The 18,874-nt window shown below is 39.5% G+C and overlaps 1 protein-coding gene and 1 non-coding gene across 3 annotated transcripts in view; both read left to right on the top strand.

The window, feature by feature from the left end:
- Positions 1 to 18,874, top strand: part of STK32A (serine/threonine kinase 32A) — a 128,906-nt gene that overhangs the window by 106,728 nt on the left and 3,304 nt on the right. Inside the window, exons 9-12 of one of the 2 annotated variants that reach the window (XM_027605843.2) lie at positions 1,266 to 1,382; positions 3,723 to 3,848; positions 5,332 to 5,460; positions 18,466 to 18,533. In XM_027605843.2, coding sequence (XP_027461644.1) covers positions 1,266 to 1,382; positions 3,723 to 3,848; positions 5,332 to 5,460; positions 18,466 to 18,533 — 440 coding nt within the window. The remainder of the gene's footprint in view (positions 1 to 1,265; positions 1,383 to 3,722; positions 3,849 to 5,331; positions 5,461 to 18,465; positions 18,534 to 18,874) is intronic. The other variant, XM_027605844.2, reaches the window with a different exon arrangement.
- LOC113930124 lies at positions 14,438 to 14,580 on the top strand. The gene has a single exon (XR_003522469.1). It is a non-coding gene; the product is annotated as a U4 spliceosomal RNA (small nuclear RNA).

Consider the following 18,874-nt stretch of genomic DNA (forward strand, 5'->3'; position numbering starts at 1 on the left):
AGGTAATTCTATTTTTAGATTTTTGGGGAACTTCCATAGTATTTTCCAGAGTGGCTGTACCAGTTTGCATTCCCACCAACAGTATAAGAGGGTTCCCCTTCTCTACATCCTCGCCAACACCTGTTGTTTCGTGTGTTGTTAATTTTAGCCATTCTGACAGGTGTGAGGTGATATCTCATTGGGGTTTTGATTTGTATTTCCCTGATGATGAGTGATGGTGAGCATATTTTTATGTGTCTATTAACCATCTATAATCACATTACCTTTTAATACTAATTTACAACAGGAAGAATATTAAACTCTTCCATCTCTCCCAATTTATTCCATCAGTCCACAGTCATTTATTAAGTTCTTGAAAGGGCCAGGCACTTGATGAATGTACATACCCATATTAACTGTCCCATTGTTGCTTAATCTAATATGGAAATTGTGTTCATTCGACAAACATGTAATGAGCACCTAGTAGGTGCTAGGTCCAATGGACACAAATATGAGTAGGGGATGATCTCTGGCCCTAAGTAGCTCACAGTTCACACAAAAGATAAAATCCCCTCAATCTAGTTTACGAAACAGAGAAATTAATATAGGTAAAGGCTGCCCTCTAGTGGACAGCTGTGAAAAATATAACAAAACCACTGTTTTCTTTTCCCCAAAGTTAAAACTATAAAAGAACTTGGTTCTCTCAGAGGTAAAAATACTATGCCTCATGTATAGCAAAAATACTATGCTTTCCCTCCACAGAACTAGCAACTCATAGCATTTTGGACTGGAGTTAAAGTTTTCTAGGTAACATTCTATCCTGAACTTATTACCGATTCAAAAAGCACAAAGAGGTGTAGAGTAAAACTCTGGATCTCTTTATAATCAACATTTAAGTAACAATTTTTTTTTAAAGTTTCATTTACTGAGCACTTGTCCCATGTTTTATGTAAATACGCACGTAAGCTGCCTTACAAAACAGTCCCAGATTGGTATCTCAGAGGTGGATTTAGTGTACAGAAATGTTTCATTTGGCCCAATGGACTTACTAAGTTTTTAAAAATTCTGAGATTTCACAGGAAACTAGGGATTTCTGGTGTCTTTTTTTTTTTTTTTAAAGGCAACACTAGACCACATTTGCATATGAAAACAACAATCAGCTGGAAGGGATCAGAAAATGATACTGAGATTTTACTGGTTGAAAATTCAGCTTGGGAACATGGGCAAAGCAGAATTTTTTCTTAACCCTATAAAAATGAAGACTCTTCCTTTCTCTCGCCCTCAAGAGACCATACCATATTCGCTCCAGCACCTCCAGCAAGGAAATTGCACACATGTTTGAGACAGCTATTGTGACTTACCCCTCTGCCTGGTCACAGGAAATGGTGTCACTCCTTAAGAAGGTAAGAAGGAGGACTGCGTGACAAAAGGAAGTGGTAAAAAGAAGCATGCCCTCTGGTTTGGGGTGAGAAGTTAGTTTATAATATTGGAGGCAGCCATGATAATACACATTTCTAGAATGGGCTTTGCACCTAACAGCTTGCAAACATGTGGCTTCATTAAGGCAACACATGTGTCCTCTTGTTGAGCCATGTCAAACTCATTGGGTCCAAAACGGAGTTCCTGATCGCTCTCTATTTCCTGGACTTGCTGTGATGTTCCCTTTCTCAGTGAGTGGCCCCTCTATTCATCCAGTTATGGAAGCCAGAAACCAGAAGTAACTCATCATCCCCATATCCAATTCATGGCCAAGTTCTGTAACCTGATTTTGTAAGTATCTCTTGACTCTGTCACTTCTCTTCATCTCTACTGCCATCTCCCCGGTCCTATTGCTGTCAGGTCTTCCATTATAACTGGTTTGTCCTGGACATTTTTACACACTCCATTCAGTTCTCCTCTCTGCCCCACACTGATCTGTTCAAGGCAAAATTCATTGTCTTCTCATCGTTCTCAGAATAAAGATCAAAATAATCTGTATGGTATAAAGGTTCTGACTACCACTCAAGCCTTATTTTGGACTTTTGTTCCCCTTTTGACTACACATAGACTTCTTTTTTCCTCTTCTCCTTTTCTTCTCCCTCCTCACCATCATTTATCTATCTCTTACCACAGGGCCTTTGCACATGCTCTGCTTGGAACAGTGCCCCCATCCCCAGCTCTTCCAGCTCCCTCCTTTAGATCAACACTACTCAGTGGGATTCACTTACTGGTTCAAGTCCACGAATTGTTCCCTACAGGTCCATGAGAAGTATAGAAATTGAGAAAAGCATTTAGAAACTGTTATAGCAATGTGATACTGCTGGTACCTCTAAGTACATGGTCAGTGGACTCATCTCATTGAACAGGGTATTAACTCAAATCACAAGTTGTACATGGTACATACTGATCTCACCGGGTAGGAAATTAAACAGAAAAAAAGTGGCCCTTCTACATAGATAGTTTGAGAAGCACAGCTTTAGATCTCAGCTTAAATATCACTTCCTCGGGAAGCTTTCTTCTGTTTTAAGCTCACATAGCACTATCTTTCCTTCATACTATTTTTTTTTAATTTGAACTTAGGCATTATATGTGTGTGATTCTTGGGCTAATGATTACTGTCTTCTAAGGCCTATGAGGAGGGACCACATCAGGTTTCTTCACCATGCTACCTTGGTATCTAGCACAGAGCCTGACAGGTGGTAAAATCTGGTATTTGAATAAACGAGGTCCATAGTGTCCATCAGATTTTCAGGGTACCCATGTTCATGGAAAAGATTAATGGCAATTGCAGCAGCAGCTAAGTAGTATGCACTGAATGATTATATGGAGGTAAGAATGAGGAGCCCCACAGGATGCACTTGGTTTTCTTTGAAGAGGGAAAATCGCACAGGTTGTGGCTGGTGAAGGACAAGAGCTTTGAGGGCCTAGGATTCATACCTGTACCTCCTGCCTTTGGGGTCAAGTTCCCTGTTTTGGAATAGGGATATTGATAATATCAAAGATGAAGAAGGGAGGGGTCATTTTCCATAAGCAAATTGTCCTCAATTTCAAGACAGCCCTCCTCACCCCAAAATTACACCCCAATGATCCACGGCTGTAGTCTCCAGGAGTGTTCTCAAGCAGAACTGACGTTTTCCATTTGACCAACAGGACTGATGTGATACTGACTGTGGAGCAGTTACAGGGGGAAAATCTTTAATCACACTTAGCAAAACCCCAAACTGTAACAGCAATCTTGGTTACATCTTATCTGTGTCACATCCAATATATTTTGATTAATTGTATGAACAGCTAAAACTTTTAGTAGGAAATTAATTTCATTTGTAAAAACGCATGAGCATTCACCACCTAATAAGGGCAGACCTTCTCTTAGGTACTTTATATACATGGCCTCATTTATTCCTAGCTACAACCATACGAAATAGGCTCTTATCCCCTTTTCATAGAGGACAAACTAAGGGTTAGAGGACAAACTTGCCCATAGTTTATAAAGTAAGGGAGCCAGGAATCAAAGGTATGTTTGACTCAATAGAACAATCTATTTTCACTCACCACACTGCAAAAACCTACTTACAGCTCATTCTATCCACGCATTATCGCATTATTTATGTATGTATTATCTTTATTATTTGATAGGATTAGGGAAGGGGAACTACCTTGTATCCTTCAGACCCACACCTGAAAACTTTTAGAGGGAATTTGTATGATTTTTTTGCCCCACTTTGACCTTCATTATGATCTTGATGTTTGTATTCCATTGGCAGCTACTTGAGCCTAATCCAGACCAACGATTTTCTCACTTGTCTGATGTTCAGAACTTCCCATATATGAATGACATGAACTGGGATGCGGTTTTGCAGAAGAGGCTCATTCCAGGTTTTATTCCTAACGTGAGTTAATCCTAACAAACCCATAGTAACTCTCATTCAGTTACAAACACGGTATCATTAGATAGCCCCACCAGTGTTGTAAGACAGCCCAATCCCTGTCTCACAGATGAGACAATGGAGGCACACACCGGGTAAATGGGCCACCAAAGGTCACGTGGCTAGCAAGTGGCCAAGTGGGGTTCTTGTCCAGGTCTGTCGGCATCTGAAGTTCTAGCTCCTAATCACTTTTTGTGGTATGCTTCTACTGGAAGGAAGCCCTAGTCCTCCAAACAGTCATTCTCCAGAATCTGCTCATTGAGGAAACAGTGTTTTCTCAGATTTCAAAGATGTAGAAATTTGTTTCCAAGGAGTTCTGTGAGTCACAGCATTGAAAATGTTGGGGTTATTTTTACCACTCACCCCTCTTCCTTTAGTGGTTCACTGCCACGGAGCTACATTCATAAGGACTAAACAGCCAAAGGGAAATCATTCCCGCTGGGTGAGTACCTGGCTGGGGGACATCTGTGGCCTCCGGCACACCGCTGGTAAAAGCTGGAGTCCAGAAGCTTCGGCCAAGGGACCCAAGGGAGGCCTCTAGCTTCCCTCTGCCAGTCTGAGTCTACACATTCAGTATCAGGTAGACTGGCAGAATAATGAACTCCTGAAGGGTACAGTTGAGTCAGTTCATAGTTTTCTGTGGTTCAGCCCAAGGAAGGCACATTCCGAGGGCTTGTGGGGGTGTGATCCATCCTGTGCAAACAGAGGGAGCCTTACCAGTGGGTGGGTTGGGTGAAAGAGCACAGTAGGAGACATGAGTAGGCAGTGTGGTAGAATTCTGTGTTGGGGAGTTGCTCTCTTATGGATCAACAAGAAGGTAGGTGTAGGTCTTACCTGGCCGTGTTGCAGAGTCCTGTTGGGGCAGCGTGTACCTTGGCTGATGGATGCATGACACTGTGGAGATCTACACATACCTCCTATTGCGTCCACTCTTCCACCTGTGCACACACCACAGCCATTGGCCATCCACCCTGCCTCAGGAGAGGCTCTATGTATGAGTCTCTGACTTTACCATCCATCCAAATCATCTGGGAAGCTTGTTAAAAATGTAGTTTCCTCAGCCTCTGTTCAGAAACACTGACTCTGGAGGTCTGGCCAGGGAACTGGGCAGCTGGGCCAACAACTCAGGTGATTGGGATCTACATACATGATCGTCAGAACACACTTTGAGAAACATAATTCATAAGTTCAAACTTCGGAAAAACAACTAGAGTTTGATTTCCTTACTCACTGAGGGCTCGTGAGGAGTTTAGAAAACAAACAAAATATAAAATTGAAGAGTATGAAAAACAATGCCAGCCATAAATTATCTAAAACAGAGTAGGAATCCCACCTCCTTATTCCTGAACGGCTCCATCAAAACTAGGTGCTGTTCCTGGTATTAGGTCTGGCGTATTTGTAGAATGACCCAGAATCAAAGGACTGAGCCAACTGGTCTTTCTTGCAGAAAGGCCGGCTGAATTGCGACCCCACCTTCGAACTCGAAGAAATGATTCTGGAGTCCAAACCTCTTCACAAGAAAAAGAAACGTCTGGCAAAGAAGGAGAAAGAGAGGAGGAAATGTGATTCCTCCCAGGTAAGCAGGTGCCCGCCAGACCCAGGGTCACGGGACTCTTCCTGACGCCCTCGGTTGGAGAGCTTCTGGTGGGAGGGCTGCTTAGCACCCCATGTTGCTGTTTTGTAAAGGCACAGAGTCACTGAACACCCAGGCTTCTGAAATGGCAGGTCTGGGCAGCGCTGGGGTTCCTAGCAGAGCATGAACATTTCACAGGGGACTCTGGCTCTGCCATGAACTTCATTCAGTTATTGCCCTCTTCAAGCTCTCATTTCAAATCTTACAATTTCCTGGAAGACACTCCAATTGGTAGCTCTGCAAACAAATAAATATTCTCAATGTCCTTCATGTCTCTAGTCCTCCAGGGACACTATATACTTTCACGGTCAATTTATCCAAGTCCACATGCTGTTGTTCATAGAACGTGCTTCAGGCCTGCTGCCCGTCCTCAAGTATTTTCTACAGCCTTCCAAGGGAGGCTTCGCCGTGGCACAAACCCATCGTGCCCATTGCTTCTCACTTCAACCCCCTTTCTCCTAAGGATCTGTTCTTGGCATCGTAACCAGCTGGCTTCTCCAGGCTTGTTCCCTGCTGTGCACCTGTAGAGCTTGCCCATGCAGGCTCTTCCATGGACAGCCCCCAAACGTAGCCAAGACTGAGAGATCATCCTTATTATAAGTATTCTAAAGTTTCCATGATGACAGCAGTTTGTGAATAACTTTTCACCGTGCCTACCACACTCTACCCAGTCCAACTCCCTTCCCCAGCCGCCCTTGTACTTGGTCATTCTTGCCCTCGCTCAAGACCCTCCAACTACACGACCTTATATGTATCTGACCCTCACTAACCTCAGGCTTCGTCCTTCCCTAGGACCTTCGCTCTTCCCTTTTCCTTCAATATTCTACTCTCAGATCTTGACTTAGGGGGTTTCCTATTGTCCTTTATACCCTAAACGCCATTTGCCGAACATAAGGTCTCAGCTACCGCACTCTTTCTCAGCCCCAATTTTTAATTCCTTTGTGACATTAATATAATTTACAAATATTTATGTGTTTATTTGTGTTTCTTTTTCTACCCCACTAAAATGAAGGCTTCTTGTGGGGGAAGCCCAGGTCGTACCTACCAGTGTCTTCATGGTGCCCCAACAGTGCCTTCATACAGTATAGGTTCCATAAACAAGAGGTTCAGTATATTGGAAGGAAATGAAATTTTGTAACTGGACAGTGAAAATTGAGCACCGCTCTTCTTGGACTTACAAGGTCATGTTGCCCCACTGGACATCTTCCTGGGGTCCCTCTTGTTCTAGTTCTTCCCCAACGCCCAGGCCCAGGAAGCCTCCCTCCTGATGTGAAAGGTGACGAGCCACTTACCCACAGTACAGACCCTAGCATTTTCGAAGACCGCCCAAATGAGGGACGCTGCTTCCCCTTTCTTCTAGGCCTCATATCGATGTGAGAATCCTTTCCCAAGAAGTGGCTTTGCCCATGATAAAAACAAGCTCTTCCATCTGTACTCAGGGAAGTGTACAACCGCTTGATCTTTTGTTTTTAAAATTTTATTGAGGTAAAATGCATGTAACATGAAATTTCCCATTTTAACCATTTTTAAGTGTGCAATTCAGTGGCATGAAGTACATTCACGTTGCTCTACAGCTACCACCACTCTTTGGTTCCAAAATTTTTTGTTACCCCAAACCCCATTTGTTTTCTCCTTAATTTCTTTCAGCGATGTTCTGCAGCTTTTGCGAGTACAAATTTTTCGCCTCCTTGGTTCAACTTATTCTGAAGTATTCTTTTGGATACTATGGAAACGGAATCATTAATTTCCTTCTTGGATTGTTAATTCCTGGTGTATAGAAACACAACCAATTTTTCTTTGTTGATTCTGTATGCTGCAACTTTGCTGAGCTCATTTCTTAGCTCTACAGCTTCCTTGTGGATTCCGTGGGATTTTCTACCTATAAGACCATGTCATCTGCAAATAAGGATAGTTTTACTCTTCTTTACAGTTTGGTCGCCTTTAATTCTTTTCTTTCCCTGATTGCTCTGGCTAGAAATTCCAGGACATTGTTGAATAGCAATGGCAAAAGCAGGCATCTTTGCCCTTTTTTTTTTTTTTTCCCCCTTAGGGGGAAATACCTTTTACCATTGAGTATTGTGCTAGCTGTGTGTTTTTTTGTAAAAGCCCTTTATCTTGTTGAAGAAGTATTCTTCTATTCCTAGGTTTTTTTTAGTGTTTTCATCATGAAGGGTTTTGAATTTTGTCAAATGTCTTTTTCTGGGTCAAATGAGTTAATTTGCACATTTTTCTTTTCTTAGTTCTATTAATGCAATGTGTTATGTTGGCTGGTTTTCTTGTGGTGAACCATTCTCACACTCCTGGGATAAATCCCACTTGCTCATTATGTGTAATCTTTTAATATACTGTTGGACTTGGTTTGCTAGAACATTGTTGAAGATTCTTTCATCTATATTCATAATGAAAATTGGTAATTTTCTTCTCTTTTGATGTCTTTAGCTGTTTTGGTATTGGGGTAAAGCTGGGCTCATAGAATGAGTTAGAAAGTGTTCCCTCCTCATCTTTTTTTTTTTCAGACGAGTTTGAGAAAGATTGGTATTATTTCTTCTTTAAACGTTTGGTAGAATTCACTGCTAACATCATCTGGTCCTGGACTTTTCTTTGTTGGAAAGTTTCTTATTACAGATTTTTACTTGTAGATGACTCTTTATTTGTTATAGGTCCGTTGAGATTTTATATTTCTTCTAAAGTTTTCGTAGTAATTTGTTTTTCTAGAAATTTGTCCATTTCATCTAGATGTTATTTGTTGATGTACAGCGTAGTAATTTGTGTTTTTCTAGAAATTTGTCCATTTCATCTACATGTTATTTGTTGATGTACACCCTCGTTTTTTTTATTTCTATAAGGTAAGGCTGGAAGTCATGTGTTCCCACTTTCATTTATGATTTTAGTTATTTGCATCTTTTCTCTTTTTTTCTTTATGTATGGCTAAACATTTGTCAGTCTTGTTCATCTTTTCAAAGAACCAGTGATTAAGTTTGTTGTTTTTCTATTCTCTATTTCATTTGTCTCTGCTCTCATCTTTATTTCCTTCCTTCTGCTGGCTTTGGGTTTAGCCTGCTTTTCTTTTTCTAATTCATCAAGGTATGAAATTAGGTTATTGATTTGGGATATTTCTTCTTTTCTAAGGTAGACATTTATAGCTATTAAATCCCCTCCGATTACTGCCTTTCACTGCATCCCCCCTAAGTCTTAGTATGTTGTGTATTTTTGTTTATTTATCTTGAAGTATTTTCTAACTTTTGTGTTTTTTTTGACACAATGGCTGTTTAAGAATGTGTTGTTTAATTTCCATATATCTGTGAATTTTCCAGCTTTCTTCTATTATTGATTTCTAGCTTCATTTTTTTTGTGGTCAGAGAAGATAATTTGTATGATTTTAATCTTTCAAAATGTATTGAGACTGTTTTGTACCCTAACATATGGTTTCCTTCCATGGTTTCTTTACCTTTTTGAGCATATTTAAGATAGTTGTTTTGAAGTCTCTATTTGGGGGTGCCTGGGTGGCTCAGTCAGTTAAGCATCCAACTCTTGGTTTCAGCTCAGGTCGTGATCTTGGGGTTGTTAGATCAAGCCCTGCGTTGGGCGGAGTCTGCTGGAGATTCTCTCTCCCTCTCCCTCTGCCCCTCCTGCTCATGCTGCTCTCTCTCTTAAAAAAAAATAAAGTCTCTGTTTAGTAAATCCAATGTTTGGGCATCCTCAGGGATAATTTCTGTTCCTTTGAATGGGCCTTGTGATTTTATTGTTGAAAACCTGACATTTGAGTATTATAATAAAGTGCCTCCAGAAATCAGATTCTCTCCTTTTGTAGGGTTTGCTCTTTTTTGATTGTTGAAGGCGGTACTTGTCCTTTATAAAGTAACTTTTACAAACTACTTTTGCAAACACCATATTCCTTGTCATGTGTCATCCCTGAAGTTTCTGTTATGTTAGACTGTGTTTAGCTAATATTTTGACAGAGGTTTCCTTGAACACCAGGAGCATTTTTTAAGTTGCTTTTTTTCTTGATTTAGTGTTTCCTCGGTTGTTAAAAAAAAACCTTTGATTGCTTTCCAGAATTCTGACAAAGTTAGCTCTGACAGTTTCTGCTTGTTTTTTGTTTCTGTTGATGGGAGCTTGGAGCTGCCTATTCTAATATTCTGTTCTAGTTCCTTCTAATCTGGTACCCTAAGTTTAAAAATAAAAATTATTTTGCTTCACAGTAAAGATTAGCATTCCCCCAAAGAAGAATCAGAAAGATCATGAATCTCAAAATAGCACTCTATCTACTCTTTGACATCAAGGTTTTTAAAATGTGAGTATCATATGATCTCACTGATATAAGGAATTTGAGAAACAAGACAGAGGATCACAGGGTAAGGGAGGGAAAAATGAAACTGGAGGGGGAGACGAACCATAAGAGACTCTTAATCTCAGGAAACAAACAGGGTTGCTGGAGTGGTGGGGAGTGGGAGGGATGGGGTGGCTGGGTGATGGACATTGGGGAGGGTATGTGCTATGGTGAGCGCTGTGAATTGTGTAAGACTGTTGAATCACAGACCTGTACCCTGAAACAAATGATACATTATGTCAACAAAAAAAATGTGAGGATCAGTCTTAGCAGCTCATTACAGTATTACCATGTTCATTCATTCATTTGTTCATTCAGTACATGATTATAAATTGCCTGCTATGTCAGGAAATGTCTCTGACTTTCTAGTCATTGCTGCCCTTAGAGGTACAAAGTGCTCTGGGAATTACTCATTGGTCCTGAGTGAGGGTCAAGACAGGCTTTCCAGAAGAGCAAACATTTGATCTGGTTCCTCTTCTGGTCCAGGCCTTTTGAACACAGCACAGGTATTTCCTACTGTTGGCAACCATCTGTCATTTCATTTGTTTTGAAATAATGAAGGCATTTCTATACTCTCAGGATATACCAGTCCTGAAATGCCCTTATCCTTTGTTTTCTGTGTGGCTACCTCTATTCAACCTAGAGGAACCAGATCTGGAACCAGATCTGACCTGGAAAAGAGGTCAGCAATCCAACTGTGATGATTTTAGTGATAATGCATAGTCTCTTACTACTCCCTCAATCTTTTTTTCTTTAAGCTTTTTTTTAAAGATTTCATTTATTTATTTGACAGCGAGAGAGACAGTGAGAGAGGGAACACAAGCAGCGGGAGTGGGAGAGGGAGAAGCAGGCTTCCCCTCTGAGCAGGGAGCAGGGAGCCCGATGTGGGGCTTGATCCCAGGACCCTGGGATCATGACCTGAGCCGAAGGCAGATGCTTAACAACTGAGCCACCCAGGCACCACTACTCCCTCAGTCTTTAAAGCCTGCTTCCTGGTTGGGAAAAAACATGCACGACAAACCCATTGGCTTATCTTCTCCTTCTCTACATTCCATCTGCTTTCTTATTTGGCATTTCATTAAAATGGAAATTTTAAACATAATTTTTAGCCCAATTAATTCTATTAATACAGCCATCATTTTCATTTAAAGATGTACTTTAAATATCCTGCAAACCTTTTAACCTGTGTTTTATCTGGTCTCTTTGTTTTGGTTAAATTGTTTTAAGAGGAGCGCCTGGGTGTCTCAGTCAATTAAGTATCCAACTCTTGATTTCGGCCCAGGTCATGATCTCGGAGTTGTGAGATCGAGCCCCACAACGTCAGGCTCCACGCTGGGTGTGGAGCCTGATTGAGATTCTCTCTCTCCCTTTCCCTCTGCCCCTCCCACCCCTGCTCTCTCTTTCTCTCTCTTAAAAAAAAAATTGTTTCAAGAAATGCTAGGGTGAGAGAGAGAGAGAATTTGCAAGATACATTTATCCTATGGGCATATATGTATATCCTAAAAAGCTTTATTAAGGGGAAAAGCCCTACAATGCCAATTTTGTGCATGGGAAAATAAAACCTATTGTATTATTTTATATATATCTTATTGTATATATTTATGTTGTTTATATAATAATATATATTTGACATATACACATATATAAATACATAGTTCTATAAATATTTATTTATGCATATACTTACAAAAATATGTGTAACTCTGGTAGAGTTGCTTTGTTTTTGTTTTTAATTTTCTCTTGTGGGAGAAGAGGTAAGGGGAGTCATGCCTCAGATGCCTTCTCAACTTGTAAAGATAATCCTATGTAGATATTTACATCTTAGGAGAAAGGGATATAAATGTGACTACTATCACCAGGTCCACAGGTTACTAAGGAAGTGATCCACTCGGCATCAGAGACACACTAGAGGGTAGAATTTATTTTCACAGGGCTTATTAACAACCACTGAAGTCCAAAAGTCTTACAAGAGACTTCCTTAGAAATATCTGCTAGAATCTGTTTTTGTGTGTGTGTTGTTTTTGTTTTGTTTCCATGATGACGATCTCTCATCATGTTGCTGTAAGGGAGAGGGGACATCCATGATGACGATGCGTTACCGTGTTGCTGTAAGGGAGAGGGGACATCCATGATGACGATGCGTTACCGTGTTGCTGTAAGGGAGAGGGGACATCCATGATGACGATGCGTTACCGTGTTGCTGTAAGGGAGAGGGGACATCCATGATGACGATCCGTTACCGTGTTGCTGTAAGGGAGAGGGGACATCCATGATGACGATCCGTTACCGTGTTGCTGTAAGGGAGAGGGGACATCCATGATGACGATCCGTTACCGTGTTGCTGTAAGGGAGAGGGGACATCCTCTTCTTTTCATCTTGTAGTCACGTAGACTTCTTTCACCCACCGTTAGGAGGGTCTGTGTGCTTCTAGGCTAAGACATGGAATTGCGTTAGTGAGTACGGAACAGAAAGGGGCAGGCTTGAAATGCTCTAAATTTAATAAGGATAAGAAAGGGGTAGAATTATCTTGTTAAAAGACAGAATGTGGGGTGTGCAACTATCTGCAATGATGGCTTCTATGTGTTGAACAGTCAGTGCTAATGCAACTAGCATGGTGGCAAATTGATCTTCGATAGACTTTAAAATCTGTGAGAGAGAGCGTGTCCCCTCTCCCCAGTTAAGAGCTGTCATCCCTTCTTCCTTTTGTGACTAGATGAGGCAGTGTGTGTAGTGGCTACTTACCAAACAGCTATGTGATTCTTTTAAATGTAATGGTTTAAACATTAACCCATGTATCCTTTGTAAGCATTGATTCCTTCAGATATTAAAAAAATAGGACCTACCTCTTACAACTGATCTGAGGTGGAAGTAAGACAATGTTAGTAAGGCATATTAACCACTAACAGTGTTAAGCTGTGGATATATATAATGCTGAAATCTTATCATATGACCCCTTGGACTTCTCCTCTAGGTCCCTGCTGCATCAGTGCTTCTCAACCTTAGCATCACACTTAACCCATTTGGGAAAACTTTTTTAGTATACTGGTGTCTGGGTCCCACCCAAGATCAGTTACATTTGAATCTGGGAGTGTAGCCTGGGCATCAGTACTTGAAAACGTTCTTCAGGTGATTCTGTATATGCAGCTAAGGTTGAGATCCACTGCTGCAGAATCCAGGACAGGATTAAATAAAGTAAAAGCACTACAGTTTTCCCTTTCCTCCTGTTTTCTCATTTATAAAATGGAGTTGATATCGGTACCCATTTCATAGACTTGTTCTGAGTCAATTAGTACATGTAACGTGTCCGGCAAAATTATTAGTTACTGTGTTTTACTCTTCTCCGTCCTGACTCCTAACTTCTTCCTTTCCCATGTTCCTACTTTGTTCCTATTTATGTCAGATGCCTCTACTTCTTTGCTTCCAGAATATTCTCCCTTCATCCTTCTCTGTCATCAACAACTTTGAAGTATAGAACCAAAAAGAATAACTTAAAGTCCTCTTTTACTACCTCCTGAGATTTCCACCTGCTCCAAATCCTTCAGAAATTTCTGATGCCACCTCCATGCACACCAGTTTAATAGCTGTCTGCTCTGCTCATCCCTGAGAAGCGGGTTCGAAGAGTTCTAACCAACCTTTTCCTTCTCAGTCATGTAAGACCCATTCATCCCTCCATTCGGTTTGCCTCCCCCTCCTTTCCCTCATCTTCTCTTTCTGGCTAGTGCTGCCAACTTATCCATGTCACTGAACTTCTTAAACTTTTTCACCTAAAGCAGACAAAAGAGAACATGTTGAATGTGAATGCTTCAAGGACCGGGGTGGGGGGGGGTGCGGAGGGGAGCTTGTGCGGTCTACAGTGCCAGATCACAAACTCTTCTCTCAGTGTCTATTTTATATCTTTAAGTAAAACAGAATTAGGTGATAGAAAAAAAAATTCACATGGATTTCTACATTTTAGTTGATTTTAATCTTGATTTTTAAGGTTAAAAATATTTTAAATGTTAATATTTTAAATCTTTTTCATGTTATGTTTTAAGTAACATTTTATATGTCCATATATATGTACATAAATCTTTATATGTTTATATAAATATATTTTGTTTATATATATTCTATATAAGCATATATAAACATATAAACATGTAATTTTAATATATTTTAATATAATATTTTGTTTATATATGTGTATGTATAATATATATATTAACAAAACATATATACATACATAAAATATTGTATATGTAAAAATGTATATGTTTATATATGTTTTATATAATACTTTAAAATGTATATGTATGTTTATGTATTTATGTTTTATGTAATACTTTAACGTTAAAAAAAAAAAACACCTAAACGTTGGGCTTTTTTTTTCCTTTGAGTATAGTTCAACTAACCAAGGGAAAAAGAGGACCCAAATCAATAAAATACAAATGAAAGAGGAGACATTACAACTCCTCTCTGTAGGAGACAGCACAGAAACGCTAGGGAGCATAAGAAACCACTATGAACAACTAAATACACAACAAACTAGACAACCTAGAAAAAAATGGGCTTTTTTTACTAAGAAAAATTCTTAGTAACATACAACCTACCAGCTTTGCGCAGTGGCAGTATCATAGCCAATGAGGTTTATCTGAGGCGCGATTATTGCTAATTGAAACACACAACCTACCAATTCTGAATCAGGAAGAAATTAAAGACCTGAAGAGACCAATTACTAGTAAGGAATTTGAATCAGTAATCAAAAATCTCCCAACGAAGAAAAGCCCAGAACATTTTACCAAACATTTAAAGAAGAATAAACACTAATCCTTCTCAAACTCTTCCAAAAACTCGAAGAGGAAGAGACATCCCCAAACTCATTTTATGAGGTTAGCATTACCCTGACACCAAAGCCAGAAAAAGACATGAAAAGAAAAGGAAACTTCAGGTCAACATCCCCGATGAATACAGATGCAAAAATTCTCAATAAAATCCTAGCAAACCAAATTCAGCAGTAAATTAAAAGGAACATTTACCATGGTCAAGTGGGAGATAGCCCTGGGATGCATAGACAGTTCAACATATGCAAATCAATAAATGTGATATATCACATTGATAGAATTGAAAGAGAAAAATCATCTCAAGAGACACAGAAAAAGCATTTGACAAAATTTAACATCTGTTCATGATAAAAACTCCTAACAAATGAGGTATAGAAGGAACATACATCAATTTAATAAAGGCCATATATAAAAGCCCATAGCTAACATCATACTCAGTGATGAAATATTGAAAGCTTTTCTTCTAAGATCAGGAACAAGACATGGGTCCCCACTCTCATCACTCCCATTCAACATAGCACTGAAGTCCTAGCCAGAGCAATCAAGCAACAAAAAGATATAAAAGACATCAAAATTGGAAAGGAAGAAGTAAAATTGCCTATTTGAAGGTGACATGATTTTATATATAGAAAATCATAAAGACTTCACTAAGAAACTGTTAGATCTAATCAATGAATTCAGTAAAACTGCAGGATACAAAATTACCATATAGTAGCATTTCTATATACGGACAATGAATTACCTGAAAAAAATCAATCCCATTTACAATAGCATCAAAAAACAATAAAATACTTAGAAATGAATTCAACCAAGGAGGTGAAAAATATACTGAAAACCACAAGACATTGACAAAAGAAATTAAAGACAACACATACAAATGAAAAGGAATCCCGTATTCATGGATGGAAAAATTAATATTGTTAAAATGTCTGTAGTACGCAAAGCCATCTATAGATTCAGTGCAATCCCTATCAAAATTCCAAGGGGCTTTTTACAGAAGTAGAAAAAAATCGTAGTATCTATATGGCACCACCAAAGACCCCAAATAGGCAAACCAATCCTGAGAGAGAAGAACAAAGCAGGAATACGTCCTTGTTTCAAGCTATACTGCAAAGCTATAGTAATTAAAACAGTATGGTACTTGCAGAGAAACAGGCACATAGACCAATGGAATAGAATCAAGGGCCCAGAAATAAACCCATACAAATACCATCAACTAATATTTGACATGGGAGCCAAGAATACTCAATGGAGAAAAGAGAGTCTCTTCAATAAATGGTGCTGGGAAAATTGGACGTTCACATGTGAAAAAATGAAGCTAGACTCCTATATCTTACAAAAATTAATTCCCCAAAATTAACTCAAAATGGATTAAAGACTTAAATGTACACCAGAAACCATAAAACTCCTAGAAGAAAAGGTAGGAACAAAGCTCCCTGACAATGGCCTTGGTCGTGATTTTTTTGGATATAATACCTAAAGCACCAGGAACAAAATAAACAAGTAGGACTGCATCAATAAAAAGACAACTAATGAAATGGGAAAAAATATTTGCAAATCATGTATCTGTTAAGATGTTATTATACAAAAACGCATAAAACTCATACAACTCAAAAGCAAAAAACAAAAACAAACAAGAACAAAAAAAAACACCAAATAATCCAATTGAAAAATGGGTAAAGGACGTGAATAGATGTTTTTTCCAAAGAAGATACATGAAGGCGAACAGGTACACAAAAAAGTGCTCAACATTACTAAACATCAGGGAAATGCAAATCGAAACCACACACACCTGGTAGAATAGCCATCATCAAAAAGACAAGAAATACCACGTTTTGTTCAGGATGTGGAGAAAAGGGAACGCTTAAACACTGTTGGTGGAAATGTAAATTGGTGTAGCCACTATGGAAAACAGTTTGGAGGTTCCTCAAAAATTTAAAACTAGAACTACCCTATGATCCAGCAATTCCACTTCTGGGGATATATCAAAAGGAAACACAAATACTGTGTTGAAGAGCTATCTGCACTCCTGTGTTCACTGCAGCATTATTTCCAATAGCCAAGACATGGAAACATCAATGGGTGGATGGATAAAGTTGTGGTATGCGCGCGCGCGCGCGCACACACACACACACACACACACACACACACACGAGAATATTAATTCATCCTTTAAAAAGAAGGAAATCTGGCCATTTGCAACAACATGGATGGACCTGGAGGGTGTCCTAAGTGAAATGAGTCAGACAGAATGACAAATACTATACGATCTCAATTATATGTGGAATCAAACCAACCAACTAACCCATAGAAAAAGAGATCATATTAGGGGTAACCAGAGGCAGGGGGGTGGGGTTTGGGTAATTGGATGAAGGAGGTCAAAAAGCACAAACTTTCAGTTATAAGATAAATAAACACCAGGGATGTAAAGTGCAACAGGATGGCTCAGCTAACATTGCTTTATGGTCTAGAGAAAGGTGTTAAGACAGTAAATTCTACGAGTTCTCATCAAAAGAAAAAACTTTTTTTTTTCTTTTTTAAGCTATAGGACGTAGAGGATAACTGAACTTGTTGTGATTATTTCACAATATATGAGAATCAAGTCCTAATGCTGTACACTTTAAACTTATACAAGGCTGTGTACCAATTATATCTCAGTAAAACTAGGGGGGAAATAACAGTTCTAATAAAGATGTTTCTAGGAACACTATGTAAAAGCTATATAATATACTTTTATTTATATAAATATGTTTTTTAAATAAAAATCTTGGGGTCAAACTGCTGCCAAGAAGCTCTATCAGATTGTATTTACCCCACAGTTTCATGTCCCCCATGACTGATACTAGATACTAGAAACCCTCATTACAAATACCCCATTTTGAGAACAAGACTAAGTGTAGCAGAGTCTTCTTTTTCTCCTTTGTCTTGCTCGCCTCCCCACTCCTCTGAAATGTCCTCTCCTTTTCATTTGCCTCTTCTATCACCTAAACATTCACACAGGAAAGAAAATTCTCTAGTACTTGAAGACTATTTCCTGATTCCTAGATTTTAAAGAAATGAATGAATAAATAAATATTTTTTCCTCAGGGAATATTTTTTTCATCAGAAGTCATTTGGAAGTATTTTATTGCAGACGTGTAAAACATTTGATCTGGGTCTGACACTGTCCTGGGCCTGATGATTATCACCATTTTGAGGTTAAATTTTCTCATTATGTTGGAGAAATCATCAAGAGATGTTGAAAGCTGGATAGCACAAAGTCAAAGCAAATGTTTTGCATGTCTGTGAGAAAGTCACAAATATTTTGCTCACTGTGCCTGAGGCATAGTTACTCGGCCCCAGTACAGTTGTTGAGGGGAACATTCCCCCAGGACCCAGTGTTTCCAGGCTGTTCATCAAATCCAAGTAGAACCTCCCAACCTTTCACAGGAGGGCCAGATGACTGGTGAGTAGGGAACCAGCTCAATGAACCCACATCCCCAACGCACCTCGAAGCCATTGTTTCTTCATGGGCTGAGAGGCTGAAAGGCATCAAGCTCATAAACCATAACCCACATCTTCCTTGCTGTGGGGAGCAGAGTTGACATGTTTTGTCCTCTGGCAGTTTCTTCCTTATTTGCTCCCCTATTACTCTATTTGGGGTCTCCTGCCACACATTCTCAGATAGTGTCCATTTGGAAGATACACTGGCGCTTCTGAGATTTGAGCCAGTGGACAGGAGGTTACTGGCTGTTTGAGGATCCCCATTGGTCCGCTAACTGCATCTCTCTCCCCCTCCACTCCCACCTGTTTCCCCAGAAGATGTGCCTTCTTCAAGAGCATCTGGAATCTGTCCGGAAGGAGTTCATCATTTTCAACAGAGAAAAGTAAGTAAGCCCTGGTTCAACAGCAGCCCAGCAGATGATGGAGGAACAGAGCCTTAACAGATTTTTTTTAACATTTTTAAATTTTTTCTCACATCAAAAATGATACCTATCCATAATAGAAAAATTGGAAAATTCAGAAGCCTTTCCCCCTCCCCGCCCCCGTATGAGATTTCAAAAAATTGCAAAAGGTAAATTAGCTTAGCATCAAGTTTCTGTTTCAGGGAAGGACAGAGTAATGGGACTAAAGCAGTTAAAATCAGTGACATGTTTAAAACGGTTTCCTTGGCTCATGCCACTTTCTAATTGTGGGACTTAGTTCTGTCATTTCAAAGTTTAAATCG

Source organism: Zalophus californianus, chromosome 5 (genome assembly GCF_009762305.2).
Source record: "Zalophus californianus isolate mZalCal1 chromosome 5, mZalCal1.pri.v2, whole genome shotgun sequence".
NCBI classification, from domain to species: Eukaryota; Metazoa; Chordata; class Mammalia; order Carnivora; family Otariidae; genus Zalophus; species Zalophus californianus.